Consider the following 27,613-nt stretch of genomic DNA (forward strand, 5'->3'; position numbering starts at 1 on the left):
CCCATGTCTCCCCATGCATCCCTGTGGTGTTACGACGTGTCCCCACATCTCCCCATGGTTTCCCCGTATGTCCCCATGGTGTCCCCATGTGTCCCTGTGGTGTCCCCACATCTCCCCATGGTGTCCCCGCATGTCCCCATGGTGTCCCCATGTGTCCCCGAGTGTCCCCATGGTGTCCCCATGTCTCCCCATGCATCCCTGTGGTGTTACCACGTGTCCCCACAATGTCCCCACATGTCCCCATGGTGTCCCCGCATGTCCCCACGTGTCCCCACATGTCACCACATGTCCCTGCGTGTCCCCACGTGTCCCTGCGTGTCACTGCACGTCCCCCTGTGTGTCCCCGTGTGTCCCTGCGTGTCTCCACGTGTCCCCCTGTGTGTCCCCACATGTCCCCCCGCGTGTCCCCGCATGTCCCACATGTCCCCATGGTGTCCCTAGGTGTCCCCTTGTGTGTCCCCACGTGTCCCCACATGTGTCCCTGTGTGTCACTGTGTTTCCCCCGTGTGTCCCCACATGTCCCTGCATGTCCCCACACGTGTCCCTGCGTGTCCCCGCCTGTCCCCATGTGTCCCCATGTGTCCCCACATTGTCCCCGCGGTGCCACCGTGTCCCCTCTGTTGTCCCCAGGCTACGTCGGGGCGGCCACCGTGGGCGCCGCCGCCTGGTGGTTCCTGTACGCGGAGGACGGGCCCAGTGTCACCTACCACCAGCTGGTGAGGACAGGGACACGGGGGACACGGGGGACACGGGGGGACACGGGTGGCACTGGGGGACATGGGTGGCACTGGGGGACACGGGTGGCACTGGGGGACACGGCCATGGGGGTCATGGGTGGCATCGGGGGGGACACGGCCATGGGGACACGGGTGGCACCGGGGGACACAGGTGGCACTGACATGTGGGGGGGACACGGCTATGGGGGTCACGGGTGGCATCGGGGTCAGGGTGGCACCAGGGGACACGGCCATGGGGTCACGGGTGACACTGACACATGGGGACACGGGTGGCACCAACATGGGGACACGGGTGGCATCAGGGTCAGGGGTGACACCGACATGGGGACACAGGTGGCACTGGGGACACGGCCATTGGGGTCATGGGTGGCACCAACGTGGGGACACGGGTGGCACCGGGGTCACGGGTGACACTGACATGTGGGGGGGACATGGCCATGGGGGTCACGGGTGACACTGACACATGGGGACAGGGGTGGCACCAACATGTGGGGGGGACACGGCCATGGGGGACACGGATGGCACCGGGGGACACGGGTGACACTGGGGGACACGGCCATGGGGGACACGGGTGGCACCGGGGTCAGGGTGGCACCAGGGGACACGGGGGACACTGACACGTGGGGGGGACACAGCCATAGGGGTCATGGGTGGCACCAATGTGGGGACACAGGGGACACGGGTGGCACCGGAGGACACGGCCATGGGGGTCACGGGTGGCACCAGGGTCAGGGTGGCACCAGGGGACATGGGTGACACCAACGTGTGGGGGGGACACGGCCATGGGGGTCACGGGTGACACTGACACATGGGGACACGGGTGGCACCAACATGTGGGGGGGACACGGCCATGGGGGACATGGGTGGCACCGGGAGACACGGGTGACACTGGGGGACACGGCCATGGGGGACACGGGTGGCACCAGGGTCAGGGTGGCACCAGGGGACACGGGGGACACCGGGGGACATGGGTGGCACCGGGGGACACGGCCATGGGGTCACGGGTGACACTGACACATGGGGACACGGGTGGCACCAACATGTGGGGGGGACACGGCCATGGGAGACACGGGTGGCACCGGGGGACACGGGTGACACTGGGGGACACGGCCATGGGGGACACGGGTGGCACCGGGGTCAGGGTGACACCGGGGGACACGGGGGACACTGACACGTGGGGGGGACACAGCCATAGGGGTCATGGGTGGCACCAATGTGGGGACACAGGGGACACGGGTGGCACCGGAGGACACGGCCATGGGGGTCACGGGTGGCACCAGGGGACACGGGTGGCACTGGGGGACACGGGTGGCACTGGGGGACATGGGTGGCACTGGGGGACACGGCTATGGGGGTCCCGGGTGGCATCGGGGTCACGGTGGCACCGGGGGACACGGCCATTGGGGTCACGGGTGACACCAGGGGGACATGTCCATAGGGGTCATGGGTGTCACTGACACATGGGGACATGGCCATGGGGGTCATGGGGGGACACGGCCATTGGGGTCACGGGTGACACTGACACATGGGGACATGGGTGGCATGGGGGTCATGGGGGGACATGGCCATTGGGGTCACGGGTGGCACCGGGGGACACGGCCATGGGGTCATGGGTGACACTGACACATGGGGACACGGGTGGCACCAACGTGTGGGGGGGACACGGCCATGGGGGTCATGGGTGACACCAACATGGGGGACACGTCCATTGGGGCCATGGGTGGCACCGGGGGGATGTGTCCATAGGGGTCATGGGTGTCACCGACACATGGGGACACGTCCATAGGGGTAGGGGTCATGGGTGGCACCGGGGGACACGGCCATTGGGGTCATGGGTGACACTGACACGTGAGGGGGACACGGCTATTGGGATCATGGGGGGACACGTCCATTGGGGTCACGGGTGACACTGACATGTGGGGACATGGCCATTGGGGCCATGGGTGGCACCGGGAGACACGGCCATCAGGGTCATGGCGGGACACGGCCATTGGGGCCATGGGTGGCATCAGGGGGGACATGTCCATTGGGGTCATGGGTGTCACCACCATGGGGGACATGTCCATTGGGGTCACAGGTGGCACCAGGGGACACGTCCCTTGGGGTCCTGGGTGTAATGGCCCCATGGTGACACGTCTGTTGCGGTGTCACCGTTGGTGTCACGGCCATGGTGGGGACCTGCCATCCCTGACGTCACCCCCGTCCCCCCAGTGTCCCCACGGGGACCTCCCGCCCCAGCCGAGCCCCTCCCACCCCCTGGGGACACCGGTGTCCCCAGAGCCACCTCGAGGTCCCCAAGGCCACCCCAGTGTCCCCAGAGTCACCTCGAGGTCCCCAGAGCCACCTCAAGGTCCCCATGGCCACCTCGAGGTCCCCATGGCCACCCCAGTGTCCCCAAAGCCACCTCGAGGTCCCCAAGGCCACTTTGAGGTCCCCAGAGTCACCTCGAGGTCCCCAGAGCCACCACGAGGTCCCCAAGGCCACCCCAGTGTCCTGCGCTGTCCTTGTCACCAGCCCTCGGGCCGTCCCCATGGAGGTGGCCGTGCCCCACGCGGGGCAGTTGTGTCCCCGTGTCCCCGTGTCCCCAATGTCCCCAATGTCCCTGTGTCCCCCATATCCCTCCATGTCCCCCATGTCCCCCAATGTCCCCAATGTCCCCAACGTCCCCATTGTCCCCATGTCCCCCCATTGTCCCCATTGTCCCCATTCCCCCCAATGCCCCTATTGTCCCCATTGTCCCCATTGTCCCCCATGTCCCCAATGTCCCCCATGTCCCCCATGTCCCCCATGTCCCCAATGTCCCCAACGTCCCCAATGTCCCCAACATCCCCAACATCCCCAACGTCCCCAATGTCCCCATTGTCCCCATTCCCCCCATTCCCCCCATTCCCCCCAATGTCCCCAACGTCCCCATTGTCCCCAATGTCCCCTCATTGTCCCCGTTGTCCCCGTTGTCCCCAATGTCCCCAATGTCCCCATTGTCCCCATGTCCCCCATGTCCCCAATGTCCCCATTGTCCCCAATGTCCCCTCATTGTCCCCGTTGTCCCCAGACCCACTTCATGCAGTGCACGGAGCACAACGCCGAGTTCGAGGGTCTCGACTGTGACGTCCCCCATGTCCCCAACGTCCCCAATGTCCCCAACGTCCCCATTGTCCCCATTGTCCCCCATGTCCCCCATGTCCCCATCATCCCCAATGTACCCCCATGTCTCCATTGTACCCATTGCCCCGAATGTCCCCATTGTCCCCAGTGTCCCTATTCTCCCCATTGCCCCCAACGTCCCCAATGTCCCCAACGTCCCCAATGTCCCCATTGTCCCCATTGTCCCCTCATTGTCCCCGTTGTCCCCAGACCCACTTCATGCAGTGCACGGAGCACAACGCCGAGTTCGAGGGTCTCGACTGTGACATCTTCGAGTCCCCGGTCCCCATGACGATGGCCCTGTCCGTGCTGGTCACCATCGAGATGTGCAACGCGCTCAACAGGTACCGTGTCACCGTCACCCGCGTCACCGTGTCACCTGCGTCACCGTGTCACCGCGTCACCGGCATCACCGCGTCATGTCACCGCATCGCTGCATCACCATGTCACCCGCATCGCCGTCACCCATGTCACCGTGTCACCCGTCACCGCGTCACCCGCGTCACCGCGTCACATCACCCGCGTCACTGTGTCACCTGTGTCACTGTCACCCGTGTCACCCATGTCACCATGTCACCTGTGTCACCGCGTCGTGTCACCGCATCACTGCATCACCATGTCACCCGCATCGCCGTCACCCATGTCACCGCGTCACCGTGTCACCCGTCACCGCGTCACATCACCCACGTCACTGTCACCTGTGTTACTGTCACCTGTGTCACCCATGTCACCATGTCACCATGTCACCTGTGTCACCGCGTTGTGTCACCGCGTCACCGCATCACTGCATCACCATGTCACCCGCATCGCCGTCACCCATGTCACCGCGTCACCATGTCACCCGTCACCCACGTCACCGCGTCACATCACCCGCGTCACTGTCACCTGTGTCACTGTCACCCGTGTCACCCATGTCACCTGTGTCACCGCGTCGTGTCACCGCGTCACCGCATCACCATGTCACCCGCATCGCCGTCACCCATGTCACCGTGTCACCCGTCACCGCGTCACCCGTGTCACCGCGTCACATCACCCGCGTCACTGTGTCACCTGTGTCACTGTCACCTGTGTCACCCATGTCACCCATGTCACCATGTCACCTGTGTCACCGTGTCACCGCATCACTGCATCACCATGTCACCCGCATCGCCGTCACCCATGTCACCGCGTCACCGTGTCACCCGTCCCCGCGTCACCACATCACCCATGTCACTGTCACCTGTGTTACTGTCACCCGTGTCACCCATGTCACCATGTCACCTGTGTCACCGCGTCGTGTCACCGCGTCACCGCATCACCATGTCACCCGCATCGCCGTCACCCATGTCACCGCATCACCGTGTCACCGCGTCACCCGCGTCACCGCGTCACATCACCTGCGTCACTGTGTCACCTGTGTCACTGTCACCCGTGTCACCCGTGTCACCATGTCACCTGTGCCACCGCGTCACCCGCGTCGCCGTGTCACCATGTCACTGTCGTGTCACTGCGTCACCGTGTCACCCACATCACCGTGTGACCCGCATCACCGTGTCACCCGTGTCACCACGGCACTGCGTCACCCTGTCATCGTGTCACCCGCGTCACCCACCATGTCCCCATGTCACCGTGTCACCCGTCACCCGCGTCACGTCACTCGCATCACCATGTCGCCGTGTCACCCGCGTCACTGTCACCCGTGTCACCACGTCACCTGCGTCACCCACGAGGCACCTGTGTTGCCTGTGTCACCCGGGTGGCACCTGTGTCACCCATATCACCGTGTCACCTACGTGGCACCACATCAACCGTGTGGCACCCGTGTCACTCATGTCTCGCCACATCCCCCATGTCACCCCGTGTCCTCATGTCCCCACGTCCACACATGTCCCCATGTGTCCCCCATGTCCCCATATGTCACCCTTGTGTCTCCATGTCCACACGTGTCCCCATGTCACCCCCCCATGTCCCCAGGTCACCCCCATGTCCCCACGTGTCCCCATGTGTCTCCACGTGTTCCCATGTCCCCCACATGTCCCCAACGTGTCCCAATGTCCCCAATTGTCCCCACAGCCCCTCGGAGAACCAGTCCCTGCTCCGGATGCCACCCTGGGTCAACATCTGGATCATGGCTCCATCTGTCTCTCCATGTCCCCATGTCCCCCACATGTCCCCAACGTGTCCCCATGTCCCCAACGTGTCCCCATGTCCCCGATGGTCACCAGTGTCCCCAACGTGTCCCCAATTGTCCCCGCAGCCTCTCGGAGAACCAGTCCCTGCTCCGGATGCCCCCCTGGGTCAACATCTGGATCATGGCTCCATCTGTCCCCCTGTCCCCATGTGTCCCCATGTCCCCAATGTGTCCCCATGTCCCCATTTCCCCATGTCCCCCACATGTCCCCAACGTGTCCCCATGTCCCCAACGTGTCCCCATGTCCCCAACGTGTCCCCAATTGTCCCCGCAGCCTCTCGGAGAACCAGTCCCTGCTCCAGGTGCCACCCTGGGTCAACATCTGGATCATGGCTCCATCTGTCCCCCTGTCCCCAACGTGTCCCCATGTCCCCATTTCCCCATGTCCCCCACATGTCCCCAACGTGTCCCAATGTCCCCAATTGTCCCCGCAGCCTCTCGGAGAACCAGTCCCTGCTCCGGATGCCCCCCTGGGTCAACATCTGGCTCGTTGGCTCCATCTGTCTCTCCATGTCCCTCCACTTTGTCATCCTCTACGTGGACCCGCTGCCCGTAAGGACAATGGGGACAACGGGGACAATGGGGACAACGGGGACAACAGGGACAGGGGACAACGGGGAGGGGACAATGGGGACAGGGGACAACGGGGAGGGTGACAATGGGGACAACAGGGACAATGGGGACAGGGGGACCCGGGGAGGGGGACAAGGGGACCCCGGGGAGGGGGACAATGGGGACACGGGGACCCTGGAGAGGGTGACAATGGGGACAGCGGGACCCCAGGGAGGGTGACAATGGGGACAAGGGACCCTGGGGAGGGGGACAAGGGGACCCCGGGGAGGGGGACAATGGGGACAGCGGGACACCGGGGAGGGTGACAATGGGGACAGGGGACCCCAGGGAGGGTGACAAGGGGTCACTGGGGAGGGGGACAATGGGGACAGGGGGACACCGGGAAGGGGTGACAATGGGGACAGGGGGACCCTGGGGAGGGTGACAAGGGGTCACTGGGGAGGGGGACAATGGGGACAAGGGGACCCTGGGGAGGGTGACAGGGGGGACAAGGAGGGGACCTGGGGAGAGTGACAAGGAGGACAAAGGGTCCCCAAGGAGGGTGACAAGGGGGACACGGGGACCCTGGGGAGGGTGACAATGGGGACAGGGGGAACCGGGAAGGGTGACAATGGGGACAAGGGGACCCCGGGGAGGGGGACAATGGGGACAGGGGGAACCGGGGAGGGTGACAATGGGGACAGGGGACCCCAGGGAGGGTGACAAGGGGTCACTGGGGAGGGTGACAATGGGGACAAGGGGACCCTGGAGAGGGGGACAATGGGGACAAGGGGACCCCGGGAAGGGGGACAATGGGGACAGGGGGACACCGGGAAGGGGGACAATGGGGACAAGGGACCCTGGGGAGGGGGACAAGGAGGGGACCTGGGGAGAGTGACAAGGAGGACAAAGGGTCCCCAAGGAGGGGGACAAGGGGACCCCGGGGAGGGTGACAATGGGGACAGGGGGACCCTGGGGAGGGTGACAAGGGGGACAGGGGACCCCAGGCCTGGGGACGAGGGGGACAAGGACCTCAGGGAGGGTGACAAGGGGGACAAGGGGTCCCCAAGGAGGGTGACAACAGGGACAGGGGGTCCCAGGGAGGGTGACAACGGGCACAAGGGGGACAGGGGACCCGGGGGCTGGTGACAAGGGGGACAAAGGGGTGACACGGTGACACGGTGACGTGGGGGATGTGGTGACACAGTGGTGCCACGATGACGGGTGACACTGTGACCTGGTGGTGACATGGTGCTGGGGGTGACATGGTGAATGGTGACGTGGTGACATGGTGATGGTGACACTGTGACACGGTGGTGACACGATGACACGGTGACGGTGATGTGGTGACAGTGATGCGGTGACATGGTGACCCGGTGGTGATGTGGTGATGGTGACACGGTGACGGTGACATGATGACAGGGTGACGTGGTGATGGTGACAGTGATGTGGTGACATGGTGACCCGGTGGTGACACGGTGACAGTGACACAGTGACGGTGACATGGTGACACGGTGACACGGTGGCAGTGACAGTGACACGGTGGTGACACGGTGACAATGACACGATGACACGGTGACACGGTGACACTGTGATGGGTGACACGGTTACGCGGTGGTGGTGACACGGTGACGGTGACATGGTGATCCGGTGGTGATGGTGACGCAGTGACGGTGACAGTGATGCGGTGACATGGTGACCCAGTGGTGATGTGGTGACGGTGACACGGTGGTGGTGACAGTGACACGGTGGCGGTGACACAGTGACGGTGACACGGTGGTGACATGGTGACACGGTGACACTGTGACACGGTGACGGTGACATGGTGACGGTGACACAGTGACATGGTGACACTGTGATGGGTGACACAGTGACACGGTGACACGGTGATGGTGATGGTGACATGGTGATGGTGACCTGGTGACATGGTGACACAGTGACGGTGACACGGTGACATGGTGACCCGGTGATGGTGACATGGTCATGGTGACATGGTGACCTGGTGACATGGTGACATGGTGACGGTGACACGGTGGCACTGTGATGGGTGACACTGTGATGGGTGATATGGTGACACGGTGGCGGTGACGGTGACACGGTGACACTGTGATGGGTGACACAGTGACGGGTGACACGGTGACGGTGACGTGGTGACGGTGACACAGTGACACGGTGACACGGTGACACGGTGACACTGTGACACGGTGACGGTGCCCCGGTGACGGTGACACGGTGACATGGTGACAGTGATGGTGACACTGTGATGGGTGACACGGTGATGGTGACACGGTGACACTGTGATGGTGACGGTGACACGGTGACGGGTGACATGGTGACACGGTGACGCGGTGACACTGTGATGGCTGGCACGGTGACACGGTGACAGTGACACGGTGACATGGTGACGGGTGACACGGTGACGGTGACACAATGACCCGGTGACATGGTGACACGGTGACATGGTGATGGTGACACTGTGACACGGTGACGGTGACACGGTGATGGTGACACTGTGATGGGTGACACGGTGACGGTGACACGGTGACACTGGGGTGACACGGTGACACGGTGACGGTGACGTGGTGACACGGTGACAATGACACGGTGGCGCCGTTGGCAGATGATCTTCAAGCTGACCCCCCTGGACGCCCCGCACTGGTTCGTGGTCCTCAAGATCTCCTTCCCCGTCATCCTCCTGGACGAGGTCCTCAAGTTCATCGCCAGGAACTACCTGGAGGGTGAGGACGGACGGGGCCACCCGCGTCACCTTCGGGTCCCCTTTGTGTCCCCTGGGTCCCCCATGTCCCCTTGGGTCCCCTTTGTGTCCCCTTGGGTCCCCTCTGTGTCCCCTGGGTCCCCTCGTGCCACCCGCGTCACCCGTGTCACCTCCGGGTCCCCTCGGGTCCCCTTTGTGTCCCCTGGGTCCCTCCATGTCCCCTCGGGTCCCCTCCGTGTCACCTGGGTCCCTCTGTGTCACCTGGGTCCTCTCCGTGTCCCCTGGGTCCCCTATGTGCTCCCTTGGGGTCCCCTTGGGTCCCCTTTGGTCCCTTCATGTCCCCTTGGGTCCCCTCTGTGCTCCCTTGGGGTCCCCTCTGTGTCCCCTGGGTCCCCTCGTGCCACCCGTGTCACCTCCGGGTCCCCTTGGGTCCCCTTTGTGTCCTTTGGGTCCCCTCTGGGTCCTCTCCCTGTCCCTTGGGTCCCCTCATGTCTCCTTGGGTCCCCCATGTCCCCTTGGGTCCCCTCTGGGACCCCTCGTGCCACCCGCGTCACCCGTGTCACCTCCAGGTCCCCTCGGGTCCCCTTTGTGTCCCCTGGGTCCCCCATGTCCCCCTGGGTCCCCTCCATGTCCCCCTGGGTCCCATCTGTGCTCCCTTGGGGTCCCCTTGGGTCCCCTCTGGGTCACCTGGGTCCCTTCATGTCCCCTTGGGTCCCCCCCGTGTCACCTGGGTCCCCTCCAGGTCACCTCGGTCCCCCATGTCCCCTTGGGTCCCCTCCGGGTCACCTGGGTCCCCTCATGTCCCCTTGGGCCCCCTCTGTGTCCCCTTGGGTCCCCTTGGGTCCCTTCATGTCTCCTTGGGTCCCCTCCATGTCCCCTTGGGTCCCCTCATGTCCCTTTGGGTCCCCTTGGGTCCCCTTGGGTCCTTTCATGTCCCCTTGGGTCCTCCATATTCCCCTGGGTCCCCTCTGTGCTCCCTTGGGGTCCCCTGGGTCCCCTCATGCCACCTGCGTCACCTCCGGGTCCCCTCGGGTCCCCTTTGTGTCCCTTGGGTCCCTCCATGTCCCCCTGGGTCCCCTCTGCATCCCCTCTGTGTCCCCTTGGGTCCCCCATATCCCCTTGGGTCCCTTGGGCCCCCCCGTGTCCCCTTGGGTCCCCTCCGGGTCCCTTGGGTCCCTTCATGTCCCCTTGGGGTCCCCTCTGTGTCCCCTGGGTCCCCTCGTGCCACCCGCATCACCCGGGTCACCTCCGGGTCCTCTTGGGTCCCCTTTGTGTCCCTTGGGTCCCCTCTGTGTCCCCTTGGGTCCCCTTGGGTCCCTTCATGTCTCCTTGGGTCCCCTCCATGTCCCCTTGGGTCCCCTCTGTGTCCCCTTGGGTCCCCTTGGGTCCCCCATGTCCCCTTGGGTCCCTCCATGTCACCTGGGTCCCTCCGTGTCACCTGGGTCCCCTCATGTCCTCTTGGGTCCCTTTGGGTCCCCTCTGTGTCCCCTCTGTGTCCCCTTGGGTCCCCTCTGTGCTCCTTTGGGGTCCCCTTGGGTCCCCTTGGGTCCCTTCATGTCTCCTTGGGTCCCTCCATGTCCCCTCGGGTCCCCTTTGTGCTCCCTTGGGTCCCCTTGGGTCCCCTCCATGTCCCCTTGGGTCCCCTCTGGGTCCTCTCCCTGTCCCTTGGGTCCCCTCATGTCTCCTTGGGTCCCCCATGTCCCCTTGGGTCCCCTCCATGTCACCTGGGTCCCTCCATGTCACCTCTGTGTCCCCTCATGTCCCCTTGGGTCCCCTCTGTGTCCCCTTGGGTCCCCTTTGTGTCCCTTGGGTCCTTCCATGTCCCCTTGGGTCCCCTTCGTGTCACCTGGGTCCCTCCATGTCACCTCTGTGTCCCCTGGGCCCCCTGGGTTGTTTCAGGTCCCCTCTGTGTCCCCTTGGGTCCCTTGGGTCCCCCCGTGTCCCCTTGGGTCCCCTCCGGGTCCCTTGGGTCCCTTTGTGTCTCCTTGGGTTCCCCATGTCCCCTTGGGTCCCTTCTGTGTCCGCTCCGGGTCCCTTGGGTCCCTTCATGTCCCCTTGGGGTCCCCTCTGTGTCCCCTGGGTCCCCTCGTGCCACCCGTGTCACCTCCGGGTCCCCTTGGGTCCCCTTTGTGTCCTTTGGGTCCCCTCTGGGTCCTCTCCCTGTCCCTTGGGGTCCCCTGCGTCCCCTTGGGTCCCCCATGTCCCCTTGGGTCCCCTCCGTGTCACCTGGGTCCCCTCCAGGTCACCTGGGTCCCTCCACGTCACCTCCGGGTCACCTGGGTCCCCTGTGTGTCCCCTTGGGCCCCCTTGGGTCCCCCATATCCCCTTGGGTCCCCCCGTGTCCCCTTGGGTCCCCTGGGTCCCCTTCGTGTCCCCTCGGGTCCCTTTGGGTCCCCCCCGTGTCACCCGGCCGGGTCCCCGGGTCACCCCGGTGCTGGCTCCTATGGACACCCGGGGCTGCAGGGTCCAGCTGTGCATCCAGCTGTGCATCCATCCATCCCTGCATCCAGCTGTGCATCCATTCCTGCATCCATCCATCCCTGCATCCCTGTGTCCAGCTGTGCATCCATTCCTGCATCCCTCCCTGCATCCATCCATCCCTGCATCCAGCTGTGCATCCATCCGTGTATCCAGCTGTGTATCCATGTGTCCCTGCATCCAGCTGTGCAGCCCTGCATCCCTCCCCGCATCCATCCCTGCATCCATCCATCCCTGTGTCCAGCTGTGCATCCAGCTGTGCATCCATCCCTGTGTCCATCCCTCCCTGCATCCAGCTGTGCGTCCAGCTGTGCATCCCTCCCTGAATCCAGCTGTGCATCCATCCCTGCATCCAGCTGTGCATCTCTCCCCGTGTCCAGCTGTGCATCCATCCACCCCTGTGTCCAGCTGTGCATCCATCCCAGCATCTGTCCATCCCTGTGTCCAGCTGTGTATCCAGCTGTGCATCCATCCCTGCATCCAGCTGTGCATCCACCCCTGTGTCCAGCTGTGCATCCATCCCTGCATCCATCCCTCCCTGTGTCCAGCTGTGCATCCAGCTGTGCATCCATCCCTGTGTCCAGCTGTGCATCCATCCAGCTGTGCATCCATCCCTGCATCCATCCATCCCTGCATCCAGCTGTGCATCCAGCCCTGTGTCCAGCTGTGCATCCCTCCCTGTATCCATCTGCGCATCCCTGCATCCAGATGTGCAGCCAGCTGTGCAGCCCCGCGTCCATCCCTGTGCCCAGCTGTGCGTCCAGCTGTGCATCCCTGTGTCCCTGCATCCAGCTGTGCATCCCTGTGTCCCTGCATCCAGCTGTGCATCCCTGCATCCATTCCCTCCATCCAGCTGTGTATCCAGCTGTGCATCCCTGCATCCAGCTGTGCGTCCATGTGTGTATCCAGATGTGTCCCTGCATCCATCCCTGCATCCAGCTGTGCATCCAGATGTGTGTGTCCCTGCATCCATCCACCCATTCCTGCATCCATTTGTCCCCTTTGTCCCCTCCATCCGTCCCCTTTGTCCCCTTTGTCCCCTTTGTCCCCCCCCGTCACCTCCTCTCCTTTGTCCCCGCTGCAGCGTGACCTCCCGTCCCCTCCGGTGGCCCCGGCCACAGGTAGCGCCCGTGTCACCCCCTAGTGTCACCGTCACCCCCTGGTGTCACCGTCACCCCCTAGTGTCACCCTTTGTGTCACCGTCACCCCCCTGGTGTCACCCCCCGGTGTCACTGTCACCCCCTAGTGTCACCCCCCGGTGTCACTGTCATCCCCTTTGTGTCACCGTCACCCCCTGGTGTCACCCCCTGGTGTCACCCTAGTGTCACTGTCACCCTCTTTGTGTCGCTGTCACCCCCTGGTGTCACCCCCTGGTGTCACTGTCACCCCCTTTGTGTCACCGTCACCCCCTGGTGTCACCCTAGTGTCACTGTCACCCTCTTTGCGTCACCAGCGCCCCCTAGTGTCACCATTTGTGTCACTGTCCCCCCCTAGTGTCACCCCCTGGTGTCACCGTCACCCCCTAATGTCACCATCTGGTGTCACTGTCCCCCCCTTTGTGTCACTGTCACCCCCTTTGTGTCACCAGCACCCCCTAGTGTCACCATTTGTGTCACTGTCCCCCCCAGTGTCACTGTCCCCCCCTAGTGTCACCCCCTGGTGTCACCGTCACCCCCTAGTGTCACCATCTGGTGTCACTGTCACCCCCTTTGTGTCACCAGCACCCCCTAGTGTCACCTTTTGTGTCACTGTCACCCCCATTGCGTCCCCATCACCCCATCGTTGTCCCCATCACCCACCGCCACCCCAATGTCCCCAATGTCCCCAATGTCCCCATCATCCCAATGTCCCCATTGTCCCCATGTCCCCACTGTCCCCATCACCCCCATTGTGTCCCCATCACACCCTCATTGTCCCCATCACCCCCATGTCCCCAATGTCCCCATCATCCCATTGTGTCCCCAATGACCCCGTTATTGTCCCCATCACCCCTAATGTCCCCCCAATGTCCCCATCACCCCCCATTGCCCCCAGTGTCCCCATGTCCCCAATGTCCCCATGTTCCCATGTCCCCATTGTCCCCATCACCCCCCATTGTGTCCCCATCATTGTCCCCATCACCCCAATGTCCCCTTAACCCCCCCATTGCCCCCAATGTCCCCATGTCCCCAATGTCCCCATGTCCCCATCACCCCCCCATGTTCCCATGTCCCCATCATTGTCCCCATCACCCCCCCATGTCCCCTCAATGTCCCCATTGTGTCCCCAATGTCCCCATGTCCCCATCACTCCCATGTCCCCAATGTCCATGTCCCCAATCTCCCCATGTCCCCATCACCCTCCATTGTGTCCCCATCACCCCATCATTGTCCCCATCACCTCCCATCGTCCCCAATGTCCCCAATCTCCCCATGTCCCCAATGTCCCCATCACCTTGTCATTGTCCCCATCACCCCCAATGTCCCCTTAACCCCCCAATGTCCCCATGTCCCCATCACCTCCCATGTCCCCATTGTCCCCATTGCCCCCATTGTCCCCAGTGTGTCCCCATCATCCCCATGTCCCCATGACCCCCCCCCAATGTCCCCATGTCCCCAATGTCCCCATCACCCCCCCATTGCCCCCATTGTCCCCAATGTCCCCATTTTCCCCAATCTCCCCATGTCCCCATCACCCCCATGTCCCCAATGTCCCCAATCTCCCCATGTCCCCAATGTCCCCATCATCCCCATTGTGTCCCCATCACCCCATCATTGTCCCCATCACCTCCCATTGTCCCCAATGTCCCCAATCTCCCCATGTCCCCAATGTCCCCATCACCCCCCATCATCCCCATGTCCCCCCAATGTCCCCATTGTGTCCCCATTGTCCCCATGTCCCCATCACCGCCCATGTCCCCATTGTCCCCATTGTCCCCATTGTCCCCATTGCCCCCAGTGTCCCCAGTGTGTCCCCATCATCCCCATGTCCCCATGACCCCCCAATGTCCCCAATGTCCCCATGTCCCCAATGTCCCCATCACCCCCCATCGCCCCCCATTGTCCCCATTGCCCCCATTGTCCCCATTGTCCCCAATGTCCCCAATGTCCCCATCGTCCCCATTCTGTCCCCGCCCCCCCGTGTCCCCAAGGGGGGGGGGTGTCCCCAAGCCCCCCCCCCACCCCGTGTGTCCCCCCCCCAGGTGACGCCGAGGACACCCGGAAGCGGCGGAAGTGACACCGGAAGTGACACCGGGGCCACCAAGGGCCACCCCCTCCCCCCTCCCCCACGTGGGGTCGCCCCTCCCCCTCCCCTTCCCCCCCCCGGACCCCCCTTCCTGGCACCGCTTATTTATTGCCATTAAAGTGACAGTGACACCTGGTGTGACCTGCTTGGGGACACTGGGGACAATGGGGACATGGGGGGACATGGGAGGACAAGGGGGGACCTGGGGACATGGGGGGGGACAGGGCTCCTCGGGGGGAACTGTGGCGGTTTCGAGGTTCCTCCTTGGCGATTGGGGCAGTTTCAGGTCTCCCCAGGGGGGATCGTGGCGGTTTTGGGGCTCCCCAGGGGAAATTGGGGCAGTTTTGGGGCTCCCCAGGGGAATTGTGGCTGTTTCAGGGCTCCTCCTTGAGGATTTTGGCGGTTTCAGGGCTCCCCAGGGGGAATTGGGGCAGTTTCGGGGCTCCTCGGGGGAATTAGGGCAGTTTTGGGGCTCCTCGGGGGGAATTGAGGCGGTTTCGGGGCTCCCCAGGGGAAATTGGGGCAGTTTTGGGGCTCCCCAGCGGAATTGTGGCTGTTTCAGGGCTCCCCAGGGGGGATTGTGGCAGTTTCGGGGCTCCTCGCGGGAATTAGGGCAGTTTTGGGGCTTCTCGGGGGGAATTGGGCAGTTTTGGGGCTCCCCAGGGGGAATTGAGGCGGTTTCGGGGCTCCCCAGGGGGAATTGAGGTGGTTTCGGGGCTCCCCCTTGGGGATTGTGGCGGTTTCAGAGCTCCCCAGGGGGGTTTGTGGCAGTTTCGGGGCTCCCCAGGGGGAATTGAGGCAGTTTCGGGGCTCCCCCTTGAGGATTGCGGCGGTTTCGTGGATCCCCGGGCGGATTGTGGCGGTTTCAGGGCTCCCCAGGGGGGATTGTGGCAGTTTCGAGGCTCCTCCTTGAGGATTGGGGAGGTTTCGGGGCTCCTCGTGGGGAACGCCCCCCCCCCCACCCCAATGATGGTTTCAGGTCCCCCCTCGCCCCAAATGACGGTTTCATGCCCCCCCCACCCCAATATGCCTGGGCCTCCCCCCGGACGCCTGGGCCCTTCCCGGGAAGCCCCGCCCCCCCGGACGCCTGGGCCCACCCCAATATGAGCAAGCCCCGCCCCCCCCGATGGGTTGATCCCCCCCTCCCCCCATGTGTGTCTGCCCCTCCCCCCCCTTTGCTATGGGGTTGGGGGGGCCTTGAAACCACCCCCCTTTTGGGGGGGGGCCTTGAAAGTGACCCCCCCCCCCCCCGACATGGAGCCCCCCCCAAATGACCCCCCCATAAATGGGGGGGAGGGGGGGCCTCGAAACCGCTATGGGCCCTTGGGGGGGCCTTGAAACCACCCCCCCTTTTGGGGGGGGGCCTTGAAACCGACCCCTCCCCCCATTGAGCCCCCTATTGGGGGGGGCCTCGAAACAGCCCCCATGGGGGGAGGGGCCAAACACCCCCCTGCCCCTCCCCCAAAACAGACCCCTTTTTTGGTTGTTTTTCGTTGGATTTTGGGTTTCTACATTTATTTTTTCTAAACTCGCGCGGGGGCGGGGGGGGGCGGTCGTTAATGTGAATAATAATGAGGAGACCGGAACGGGCTCCGCCCCCTCTGTGACGCGCGCCGCGGGGGGGGGGGCGCTAATTATTAATGTTAATTAATTAATAATCGGTAACGAGGCCCCGCTCTGCCCCGCGCCCCGATTGGCTGCCGCGAGTCACGCGGTGTTTGAACCCGGAAGTGCCCGCGGCGGCCGCTCTGTCCCGCGGTCCTCCAGCGCCTCAATGGGGCGCGCGGTGACGTCACGGAGGGGGCGGGGCCAACCCCAGCCGCGGGGAGCGCCAAGCCCCGCCCTCGCGTCACGCCCCGCCCCCTTTGTGTCACTTCCGTGCCCGCCCACCGGGGCGGCGGTTGGCCCCGCCCGCTGCCGGAAGGGGCGGGGCGTCTCTTAAAGGGGCCGCGGCCATGGCGGGGGGGGGCGAGAACGTGTTTCTGTTCGTGCCCAACGTGATCGGTGAGGGGGGGGAGCGGGGGGGGAACGGGGGGAACGGGGGGAGTAACGGGGGGGGCGGGAGGAAAACGGGGGGGGGGTGACGGGAGGAAACGGGGGTAACGGGGGGTTAATGGGGGGTAACGGGGGGTGGAACGGGGGGGAACGGGGGGAGTAACGGGGGGGAGACGGGGAGGAAACGGGGGGTTAATGGAGGGTAACGGGGGGTTAATGGGGGGTTATGGGGGGTAACGGGGGGTTAATGGGGGGTAACGGGGGGTTAATGGGGGTAATGGGGGTTAACGGGAGGTAACGGGGGTTAATAGGGGGGTAACGGGGGGTTAATGGGGGGTAATGGGGGGGGGTAACGGGGGGTAATGGGGGTAATTGGGGGTTAATGGGGGTAACGGGGGGTAACGGGGGCGGTTAACGGGGGTAATGGGGGTTAACGGGAGGTAATGGGGGTTAATGGGGTTAATAGGGGGTAACGGGGGGTTAATGGGGGTAATAGGGGGTAACGGGGGTTCATGGGGGTAACGGGGGGTTAATGGGGGTAACCGGGGGGTTAATGGGGTTAATAGGGGGTAATGGGGGGTTAATGGGGGTAACGGGGGGGTTAATGGGGGGTAACGGGGGTTAACGGGAGGTAACGGGGGTTAACGAGGGGTAATGGGGTGTTAATGGGAGTAATGGGGGGTTAATAGGGGGTAATAGGGGGTTAATGGGGTTAATTGGGGGGTAACAAGAGTTAATGGGGGGGTAACGGGGGTTAATGGGGGGTAACGGGGGTTAATGGGGTTAATAGGGGGTAATGGGGGTTATGGGGGGTAATGGGGGGTTAATGGGGGTAACGGGAGGTAATGGGGGTTAACGGGGTTAATAGGGGGTAACAGGGGGTTAATGGGGGGGTAACGGGGGGTTAATGGGGTTAATAGGGGGTAATGGGGGGTTAATGGGGTTAATAGGGGGTAACAGGGGGTTAATGGGGGGTAACGGGGGTTAATGGGGGTAACAGGGGGTAACACGCAGTAACAGGGGGGTTAATGGGGGGTAATGGGTTAACGGGGGGCTTAATGGGGGAAGGGGGGGTAATGGGGAGTAATGGGGGTAACGGGGGGTAATGGGGGTTAATGGGGGGGTAACGAGGGGTAATGGGGGGTAACGGGGGGTTAATGGGGGTAACGGGGCCCTGCGGGACCCCCAGCCCTGGGGGGGGGAGGGGGCTGCCCACGCGGGTCCCCACGTGTCCCCCATGTCCTCTCACACATGTCCCTGTGTCCCCATGTGTCCCTGTGTCCCCTCACATGTCCCCACGTGTCCCCATGTCCCCTTATGTGTCCTGTGTCCCCTCACGTGTGTCCCTGTGTCCCCATGTGTCCCTGTGTCCCCTCACGTGTCCCCACGTGTCCCCGTGTCCCCGTATGTGTCCTGTGTCCCCTCACACATGTCCCTGTGTCCCCCCATGTCCCCTGTTCCCACCCATGTCCCCTCACACGTGTCCCCATGTCCCCTCATGTGTGTCCCCTCACACGTGTCCCTGTGTCCCCATGTGTCCCTGTGTCCCCTCACATGTCCCCATGTGTCCCCATGTCCCCTCATGTCCCCATGTCCCCTCATGTGTCCCCCGTGTCCCCCACACGTGTCCCCATGTCCCTGTGTCCCTTCATGTCCCCATGTCCCCACATGTCCCCATGTCCCCATGTGTCCCCCTGTCCCCTTGCCCCCCCATGTCCCTGTGTCCCCATGTCCCCACATGTCCCCTCACACGTGTCTCCATGTCCCCCCCGTGTCCCCATGTCACCTCACGTGTCCCCCCCATGTCCCCAATGTCCCCCCATGTCCCCATGTGTCCCCGTGTCCCCAATGTCCCCTCATGTCCCTGTGTCCCCATGTCACCTCACATGTCCCCCATGTCCCCCCATGTCCCCATGTCCCCTCACGTCCCCCGTTGTCCCCAGGGTATTTCCGGGTTCTCCTGGTCGCCGCCTCCTTCTTCCTCATGTCCGGCCACCCCGGCCCCGCGGCCGCCGCCTACGGCCTGGCCGGGCTAATGGACGCCGTGGACGGGCACGCGGCCAGGATCCTCGGACAGGGTGGGCGGGGCTTAGAGAGGGGCGGGGCGTGGGAGGGGCGGGGTCACACGGGCCACCTGCTGGGCCGGGGTAGGGGCAGGGCCTGAGGGGGCAGGACCCAACCCGGGTCTGATCCGCGTTCCGTGTCCCGGTTCCGTATCCCGGTGTCCCGGTTCCGTGTCCCGGTTCCGTGTCCTGGTTCCGTATCCCGGTTCTGATCCCGGTTCCGTATCCCGGTGTCCCGGTTCCGTGTCCCGGTTCTGACCCGGTTCCGGTCCAGGTTCCCGGTTCAGCGCCATGTTGGACATGCTGACCGACCGCTGTGTCCCATGTCCCGGTTCTGATCCCGGTTCCGTATCCCGGTTCTGATCCCAGTGTCCCGGTTCTGATCCCGGTTCCGTATCCCGGTTCTGATCCCGGTTCCATATCCCGGTTCTGACCCGGTTCTGACCCGGTTCCGGTCCAGGTTCCCGGTTCGGCGCCATGTTGGACATGCTGACCAACTGCGGTGTCCCATGTCCCGTGTCCCGGTTCCATATCCCGGTTCTGTATCCCGGTTCCGGTTCCGGTCCAGGGTCCCGGTTCAGCGCCATGTTGGACATGCTGACCGACCGCTGTGTCCTGGTTCCGTATCCCGGTTCCGTATCCCGGTTCCGATCCCGGTTCTGATCCCGGTTCTGATCCCGGTTCTGACCCGGTTCCGGTCCAGGGTCCCGGTTCGGCGCCATGTTGGACATGCTCACCGACCGCTGTGTCCCATGTCCCGGTTCTGATCCCGGTTCCGTATCCCGGTTCTGATCCCGGTTCCATATCCTGGTTCCATATCCCGGTTCTGATCCCGGTTCCGTATCCCGGTTCCGTATCCCGGTTCCGATCCCGGTTCCGTATCCCGGTTCCGATCCCGGTTCCGTATCCCGGTTCCGATCCCGGTTCTGATCCCGGTTCCGTATCCCGGTTCCGATCCCGGTTCCGATCCCGGTTCTGATCCCGGTTCCATGTCCCGGTTCTGATCCCGGTTCCGTATCCCGGTTCTGACCCGGTTCCGGTCCAGGTTCCCGGTTCGGCGCCATGTTGGACATGCTGACCGACTGCTGTGTCCCATGTCCCGTATCCCGGTTCCGTATCCCGGTTCTGATCCCGGTTCTGACCCGGTTCCGTATCCCGGTTCCGGTCCAGGGTCCCGGTTCGGCGCCATGTTGGACATGCTGACCGACCGCTGTGTCCTGGTTCCGTATCCCGGTTCTGATCCCGGTTCCGTGTCCTGGTTCCGGTTCTGACCCGGTTCCGGTTCCGGTCCAGGTTCCCGGTTCGGCGCCATGTTGGACATGCTCACTGACCGCTGCGCCACCCTGGGGCTCCTCCTCCACCTGGCCCTGCTCTACCCGGGCGCCGCCCCCCTCTTCCAATTGGCCGCCGCCCTCGACGTCGCCTCCCATTGGCTGCACCTGCACAGGTGGGCGGGGCCTCGCGGGACACGCCCCCCTCTCCTGCCCCGCCCCCTTGGGCCCGGAGCACCACCCCCTTCTGCTGACCCCCTCCCTGGCCACGCCCCCTCTGCTGACCCCGCCCCCTCTGCTGACCCCCCCCGGCTATGCCCCCATCTGGCCACGCCCCCTCCCTGGCCACGCCCCCTGCTGACCCCGCCCCCCCCGCTGACCCCCTCCCCTGGTCCTCTATGTCCCGTCTGGCCACGCCCCCTCCCTGGCCACGCCCCCTCTGCTGACTCCGCCCATCTGCTGACCCTCCTTCTCTGGCCACGCCCCCTCCCTGGCCACGCCCCCTCTGCTGACTCCACCCCTGGTGACCCCCTCCTCTGGCCACGCCCTCTACCTGCCCCTGGCCACGCCCCCTCCATTCACCCCGCCCTTCCCATTAATCAAGCCCCTCCTGCTGGCCACGCCCCCTGCCCCCACCCAGACCACGCCCCTTTGACCACACCCCCTCTAGAGGCTCTGCCCCCTTCTGGCCGCACCCCTTCCCTGACCACGCCCCCTTTATAAACCACGCCCTATTTGGCCACACCCATGTACAGGCCACGCCCCTATTTTGGCCACGCCCCCTTCACAGACCGCACCCCCCCTTTTAACTGGCCACGCCCCGGTTTGGCCACACCCCCTTTAACTGACCACGCCCCCTTTGGCTGGCCACGCCCCCAGCATGGCGCTCAAGGGCGCCGAGAGCCACAAGAGCGTCGGCACCGACGGCAACCGCCTGTTGCGGCTGTACTACAGCTCCAGGGTGAGTCCTCCAAGGGCCCAGCATGCACCGGGGCCGGGTCCTCCAAGGGCCCAGCATGCACTGGGGCTAATGGAGGGCTGGTTGGTCCTCCAAGGGCCCAGCATGCACCGGGGCCGGGTCCTCCAAGGGCCCATGATGCATTGGGGCTAATGGAGGGAGTGCTTGGTCCTCCAAGGGGCCATGATGCACCGGGGCCGGGTCCTCCAAGGGCCCAGCAGGCACTGGGGCTATTGGAGGCGGGGGGGGGGGGTTGGTCCTCCAAGGGCCCATGATGCATCAGGGTCGGGGAGGGGTCGGGGGGGTATTTGGGGTTTTGGGGGGCATTTGGGCAGTCCCTGGGGGGTATTTACGGCTTTGAGGGGGGTACTTAATGTCCAGGGGGTATTTGGGGTCCCTGGGGGGGTGTTTAGGGTTCAGGGGGGTATTTGAGGTCCTTGGGGGATATTTGGGGTCCCTGGGGGGGTATTTTGGGCTTTGGGGGGGTTATCTGGGGTCCCTGGCGGGGTATTTGGGGTTTAGGGGGGTATTTTGGGTTTCTGGGGGGGGGGTATTTGGGGTCCCTGAGGGGTATTTGAGGTTCAGGGGGGTATTTGGACTCCCTGGGGGGTATTTGGGGTTCCTGGGGTTATTTGGGGTCCCTGGGGGTTATTTGGGGTTTAGGGGGGTATTTGAAGTCCCTGGGGTGTATTTGGGGTCCCCAGGGGGTATTTTGGGTTTCTGGGGGGGGGGTATTTGGGGTCCCTGAGGGGTATTTGGGGTCCCTGGGATGTATTTAGGGTTCAGGGGGGTATTTGGGGTTTCTGGTTGGGTATTTGGGTCCCCAGGGGGTATTTGGGGTCCCTGGGGGGTATTTAGGGTTTGGGGGGGTTATCTGGGGTCCCTGGGGGGGTATTTGGGGTCCCTGGGGGGTATTTAGGGCTTTGGGGGGTTATCTGGGGTCCCTGGCGGGGTATTTGGGGTTTAGGGGGGTATTTAGGGTTCAGGGGGGTATTTGGCATCCCTGGGGCGTATTTGGGGTCCCTGGGGGGTATTTGGGGTCCCCAGGGGGTATTTGGGGTTTCTGGGGGGGTATTTGGGGTCCCTGGGATGTATTTAGGGTTCAGGGGGATATTTGGGGTCCCCAGGGGGTATTTGGGGTTCAGGGGGGTATTTGGTGTCCCTGGGGGTGTATTTGGGGTCCCCAGGGGGTATTTGGGGTCCCTGGGGGGGTATTTGGGGTCCCTGGGATGTATTTAGGGTTCAGGGGGATATTTGAGGTCCCCAGGGGATATTTGGGGTTCAGGGGGTTATTTGGAGTCCCTGGGGGTGTATTTGGGGTCCCTGGGGTGTATTTGGGGTCCCCAGGGGGTATTTTGGGTTTCTGGGGGGGGGTATTTGGGGTCCCTGGGGGGTATTTGGGGTTCAGGGGGGGTATTTGGGTTTCTGGGGTGTATTTGGGGTTCAGGGGGGTATTTGGCGTCCCTGGGGGGGTATTTGGACTCCCTGGGGGTATTTGGGGTTCGTGGGGGGGGTATTTGGGGTTCAGGGGGGTATTTGGACTCCCTGGGGGGGTATTTGGGCTCCTGGGGGGTATTTGGGGTTCAGGGGGGTATTTGGGCTCCCGGGGGGTATTTAGGGTTTGGGGGGGTATTTGGGGTCCCCGGGGGGGGGTATTTGGGGTTTGGGGGGGTGTATTTGGGGTTCAGGGGGTTATTTGGGGGTTCAGGGGGGTATTTGGACTCCCTGGGGGGGGTATTTGGGTTCCCTGGGGGGGTATTTGGGGTTTGGGGGGGATATTTGGGCTCCCTGGGGGTTATTTGAGGTCCTCAGGGGGGTATTTGGGGTCCCTGGGGGGGGGGTATTTGGGGTTTGAGGGGGTGTATTTGGGGTTCAGGGGGTTATTTGGGGTTCGCGGGGGGTATTTGGGGTCCCTGGGGGGGTATTTGGGGTTTGGGGGGGGTATTTGGACTCCCTGGGGGGTATTTGGGGTTCAGGGGGGTATTTGGTCTCCCTGGGGGGGTATTTGGGTTCCCTGGGGGTATTTGGGGTTTGGGGGGGGTATTTGGACTCCCTGGGGGGGTATTTGGGTTCCCTGGGGGTATTTGGGGTTCAGGGGGGTATTTGGACTCCCTGGGGGGGTATTTGGGTTCCCTGGGGGTATTTGGGGTTCAGGGGGGTATTTGGGGTTTGGGGGGGGTATTTGGACTCCCTGGGGGGTATTTGGGTTCCCTGGGGGTATTTGGGGTTCGGGGGGGGTATTTGGGGCTGGGGGGGATCCCCTAATTGCCCCCCCCCCCCGCAGCCCCTCCTGTTCCTGCTCTGCGCCGGTAACGAGGGGTTTTACTGCAGCCTCTACCTGGTGACGCACAGCGAGGGACCGCGCGGTGAGAGGGGACGTGGGGACAACGGGGACAACGGGGGGGACATGGGGACATGGGGACAACGGGGGACATTGGGGACAACGGGGGGAATGGGGGGAATGGGGGGAATGGGGACATTGGGGACAATGGGGACATGGGGACAGTGGGGGACAATGGGGGACATGGGGACAACGGGGGGACAATGGGGATAATGGGGACAACGGGGACAATGGGGACATTGGGGACAATGGGGATATTGGGGACAACGGAGGACATTGGGGACAATGGGGACATTGGGGACAATGGGGACATGGGGGACAATGGGGACATGGGGACAACGGGGACATTGGGGGACAATGGGGACATTGGGGACAATGGGGACATGGGGGGACATGGGGACATTGGGGGACATGGGGACAACAGGGGACATTGGGGACATTGGGGACATGGGGGGGACATGGGGACAATGGAGGGACATGGGAGCATGGGGACAATGGGGACAATGGGGGCATGGGGACATTGGGGGACATGGGGACAACGGGGGACATTGGGGACAATGGGGACAATGGGGACATGGGGACAACGGGGGACATTGGGGACAATGGGGACAACGGGGGGGACATGGGGACAATGGGGGACAATGGGGGGGACATGGGGACAATGGGGGACATTGGGGACAACGGGGGGACATGGGGACAATGGGGACAATGGGGGACATGGGGACAACGGGGGGGGACATGGGGACAACGGGGGACATGGGGAGATTGGGGGACATTGGGGACAATGGGGACATTGGGGGACATGGGGACAATGGGGACAATGGGGGGACAATGGGGACAATGGGGGACATGGGGACATTGGGGACAATGGGGGACATGGGGGCATTGGGGACATGGGGGACAATGGGGACATTGGGGACAATGGGGACATTGGGGCAGGGGGGGATGTGGGGACATTGAGGGACATCGGGGGACATGGGGACATGGAGGGACATGGGGGGACATAGGGGGACATTGGGGACGTGGGGGGACATTGGGGACATAGGGGAACATTGGGGACGTGGGACATTGGGGACATAGAGGGACATGGGAATGTGGGGACATGGGGGGACAATGGGGACATGGGGGAGACATAGAGGGACATGGAGGGACGTTGGGGACACACGGGGGTACATTGGGGACACATAGGGGGACCTTGGGGCCACATGGAGGGACATTGGGGACACATGGGGGGACCTTGTGGACATGGGGACACATAGGGGGACCTTGGGGACACATGGAGGGACATTGGGGACACATGAGGGGACCTTGTGGACGTTGGGGACACATGGGGGGACCTTGGGGGGACATGGGGGACACATAGGGGTACATTGGGGACGCACTGGGGGCCATTGGGGACGTTTGGGGGGACATTGGGGACACATGGGGGGACACTGGGGACACATGGGGGGACACTGGGGACATGGAGGGCCATAGGGGACACATGGGGACACATGGGGGGAACCTTGGGGGGACATTGGGGACACATGGGGGACATTGGAGACACATGGGGGGACCTTGGGGACACATTGGGGTACATTGGGACACATTGGAGTACATTGGTGACACATGGTGACACTGTTGTCACCTTGGTGACACTGTTGTCTCCCCCCCAGTGTTCCCCGGTGCCCCCGGGCTGTTCCGGGCCCTGCTCTGGCTCTGCTGCCCGCCCATTGGGGACACATGGGGACACATTGGGGTACATTGTTGTCACCTTGGTGACACTGTTGTCACCCGCAGTGTTCCCTGGTGCCCCGGGGCTGTTCCGGGCCCTGCTCTGGCTCTGCTGCCCGCCCATTGGGGACACATTGGGGGACACATAGGGACACATTGGGGTACATTGTTGTCACCTTGGTGACACTGTTGTCTCCCCCCCAGTGTTCCCCGGTGCCCCCGGGCTGTTCCGGGCCCTGCTCTGGCTCTGCTGCCCGCCCATTGGGGACACATGGGGACACATTGGGGTACATTGGGGACACATTGGGGTACATTGGTGACACATGGTGACATTGTTGTCACCTTGGTGACATTGTTGTCACCCTCACAGTGTTCCCGGGCGCCCCGGGGCTGTTCCGGGGCCCTGCTCTGGCTCTGCTGCCTGCCCATTGGGGACACATGGGGACACATTGGGGTACATTGGGGACACATTGGGGTACATTGGTGGCACATGGTGACATTGTTGTCACCTTGGTGACACTGTTGTCACCCTCACAGTGTTCCCCGGTGCCCCCAGGCTGTTCCGGGCCCTGCTCTGGCTCTGCTGCCCGGCCATTGGGGACACATTGGGGACACATTGGTGACATTGTTGTCACCTTGGTGACGCTGTTGTCACCCGCAGTGTTCCCGGGCGCCCCCGGGCTGTTCCGGGCCCTGCTCTGGCTCTGCTTCCCGGCCATTGGGCCATTGGGGACACATTGGGGACACATTGGGGGACGCATTGGGGACACCTTGGTGACATTGTTGTCACCTTGGTGACACTGTTGTCACCCCCACAGTGTTTCCGGGCGCCCCGGGGCTGTTCCGGGCCCTGCTCTGGCTCTGCTGCCCGCCCATTGGGGACACATTGGGGTACATTGGTGACACATGGTGACATTGTTGTCACCTTGGTGACATTGTTGTCACCCCCACAGTGTTCCCCGGTGCCCCCGGGCTGTTCCGGGCCCTGCTCTGGCTCTGCTGCCCGCCCATTGGGGACACATTGGGGTACATTGGGGACACATGGGGTTACATTGGTGACACATGGTGACATTGTTGTCACCTTGGTGACACTGTTGTCACCCGCAGTGTTTTCCCGGTGCCCCCAGGGCTGTTCCGGGCCCTGCTCCCTGGCCACTGGGGACACATTGGGGTACATTGGTGACACATGGGGGTACATTGGGGTACATTGGTGACATTGGTGACACATTGGTGACACTGTTGTCACCCTCGCAGTGTTCCCCGGTGCCCCCGGGCTGTTCCGGGCCCTGCTCTGGCTCTGCTGCCCGGCCATTAGGGACACATTGGGGTACATTGGGGTACATTGGTGACACATTGGGGTACATTGGTGACACATTGGGGTACATTGGGGTACATTGGTGACACATTGGGGTACATTGTTGTCACCTTGGTGACATTGTTGTCACCCGCAGTGTTCCCCGGTGCCCCCGGACTGTTCCGGGCCCTGCTCTGGCTCTGCTGCCCGGCCGCGGTGGCCAAGGCCACCCTCAATGTCCTGCAGTTGGTGGCGGCCGCCCGGGACGTCGCCGCCCTGGACGCGGCCGAGCGCCGCAAGCGCCGGTGACACCCGGATACCCCCGGAACGGGGCCGGATACACCCGGAACGCGCTCAGATACCCCCGGAACGCACCCAGATACCCCCAGAAACCTCCAAAATGGGGTCAGATACCCCCAAAACGCGTCCAAATACCCCCAGAATGCACCCAGAAACCGCCAAAATGTGCCCAGATACCCTCAAAACGCGGTCAGATACCCCCAAAATGGGGTCGGGTACCCCCGAAACGTGTCCAGATACCCCCAAAACATGTCCAGACACCCCCAAAATGCACCCAGATACCTCCAGAATGCACCCAGATACCCCCAAAATGGGGTCGGATACCCCCAAAACGCATCCAGAAACCCCCCCAAGACGCACCCAGATACCCCCAAAATGCACCCAGATACCCCCAAAACGCACTCAGATACCCTCAAAACGCGGTCAGATACCCCCAAAACGCATCCAAATACCCCCAGAATGCACCCAGATACCGCCAGAAACCCCCAAAATGCATCCACATACCCCCAAAATGCACCCAGACACCCCCAAAACCTCCAAAATGCAGTCAGATACCCCCAAAATGGGGTCGGATACCCCCAAAACGGGGTCAGATACCCCCAGAATGCAGCCAAATACCCCCAAAATGGGGTCGGATACCCCCAAAACGTGCTCAG

General features: G+C 63.4%; 2 protein-coding genes across 2 annotated transcripts in view; both read left to right on the plus strand.

Moving 5' to 3' along the window:
• The window catches only part of LOC104570237 (sarcoplasmic/endoplasmic reticulum calcium ATPase 1), a 58,326-nt gene extending 43,307 nt beyond the window's left edge, over nucleotides 1-15,019 (plus strand). The window contains exons 18-22 of the mRNA XM_088538884.1: nucleotides 631-716; nucleotides 4,092-4,225; nucleotides 6,486-6,603; nucleotides 9,224-9,341; nucleotides 14,979-15,019. Coding sequence (XP_088395010.1) covers nucleotides 631-716; nucleotides 4,092-4,225; nucleotides 6,486-6,603; nucleotides 9,224-9,341; nucleotides 14,979-15,013 — 491 coding nt within the window. The 3' untranslated portion in view covers nucleotides 15,014-15,019. The remainder of the gene's footprint in view (nucleotides 1-630; nucleotides 717-4,091; nucleotides 4,226-6,485; nucleotides 6,604-9,223; nucleotides 9,342-14,978) is intronic.
• Nucleotides 15,020-20,373: 5,354 nt separating this feature from the next.
• Nucleotides 20,374-26,966, plus strand: CDIPT (CDP-diacylglycerol--inositol 3-phosphatidyltransferase). The gene is made up of 4 exons (XM_088538883.1): nucleotides 20,374-20,527; nucleotides 21,231-21,312; nucleotides 23,594-23,675; nucleotides 26,815-26,966. The coding sequence occupies exons 1-4, from the start codon at nucleotides 20,391-20,393 to the stop codon at nucleotides 26,964-26,966; spliced, it is 453 nt and encodes a 150-aa protein (XP_088395009.1). The 5' UTR covers nucleotides 20,374-20,390.
• The last annotated feature ends 647 nt before the right edge of the window (nucleotides 26,967-27,613 follow it).

This window comes from Tinamus guttatus, unplaced genomic scaffold (assembly GCF_059628265.1).
Source record: "Tinamus guttatus ecotype Peru unplaced genomic scaffold, ASM5962826v1 Tinamus_guttatus_pri_ptg001267l, whole genome shotgun sequence".
In the NCBI taxonomy this organism is placed as follows: domain Eukaryota; kingdom Metazoa; phylum Chordata; class Aves; order Tinamiformes; family Tinamidae; genus Tinamus; species Tinamus guttatus.

Bases quoted from the DNA above. Each gene is read 5' to 3' on its own strand.
- CDIPT (XM_088538883.1), top strand. From the start codon at position 20,391: ATGTTGGACATGCTCACTGACCGCTGCGCCACCCTGGGGCTCCTCCTC. The intron at 20,528-21,230 runs GTGGGCGGGGCC...CCACGCCCCCAG, and splicing joins CATTGGCTGCACCTGCACAG to CATGGCGCTCAAGGGCGCCG. The intron at 21,313-23,593 runs GTGAGTCCTCCA...CCCCCCCCGCAG, and splicing joins GGCTGTACTACAGCTCCAGG to CCCCTCCTGTTCCTGCTCTG.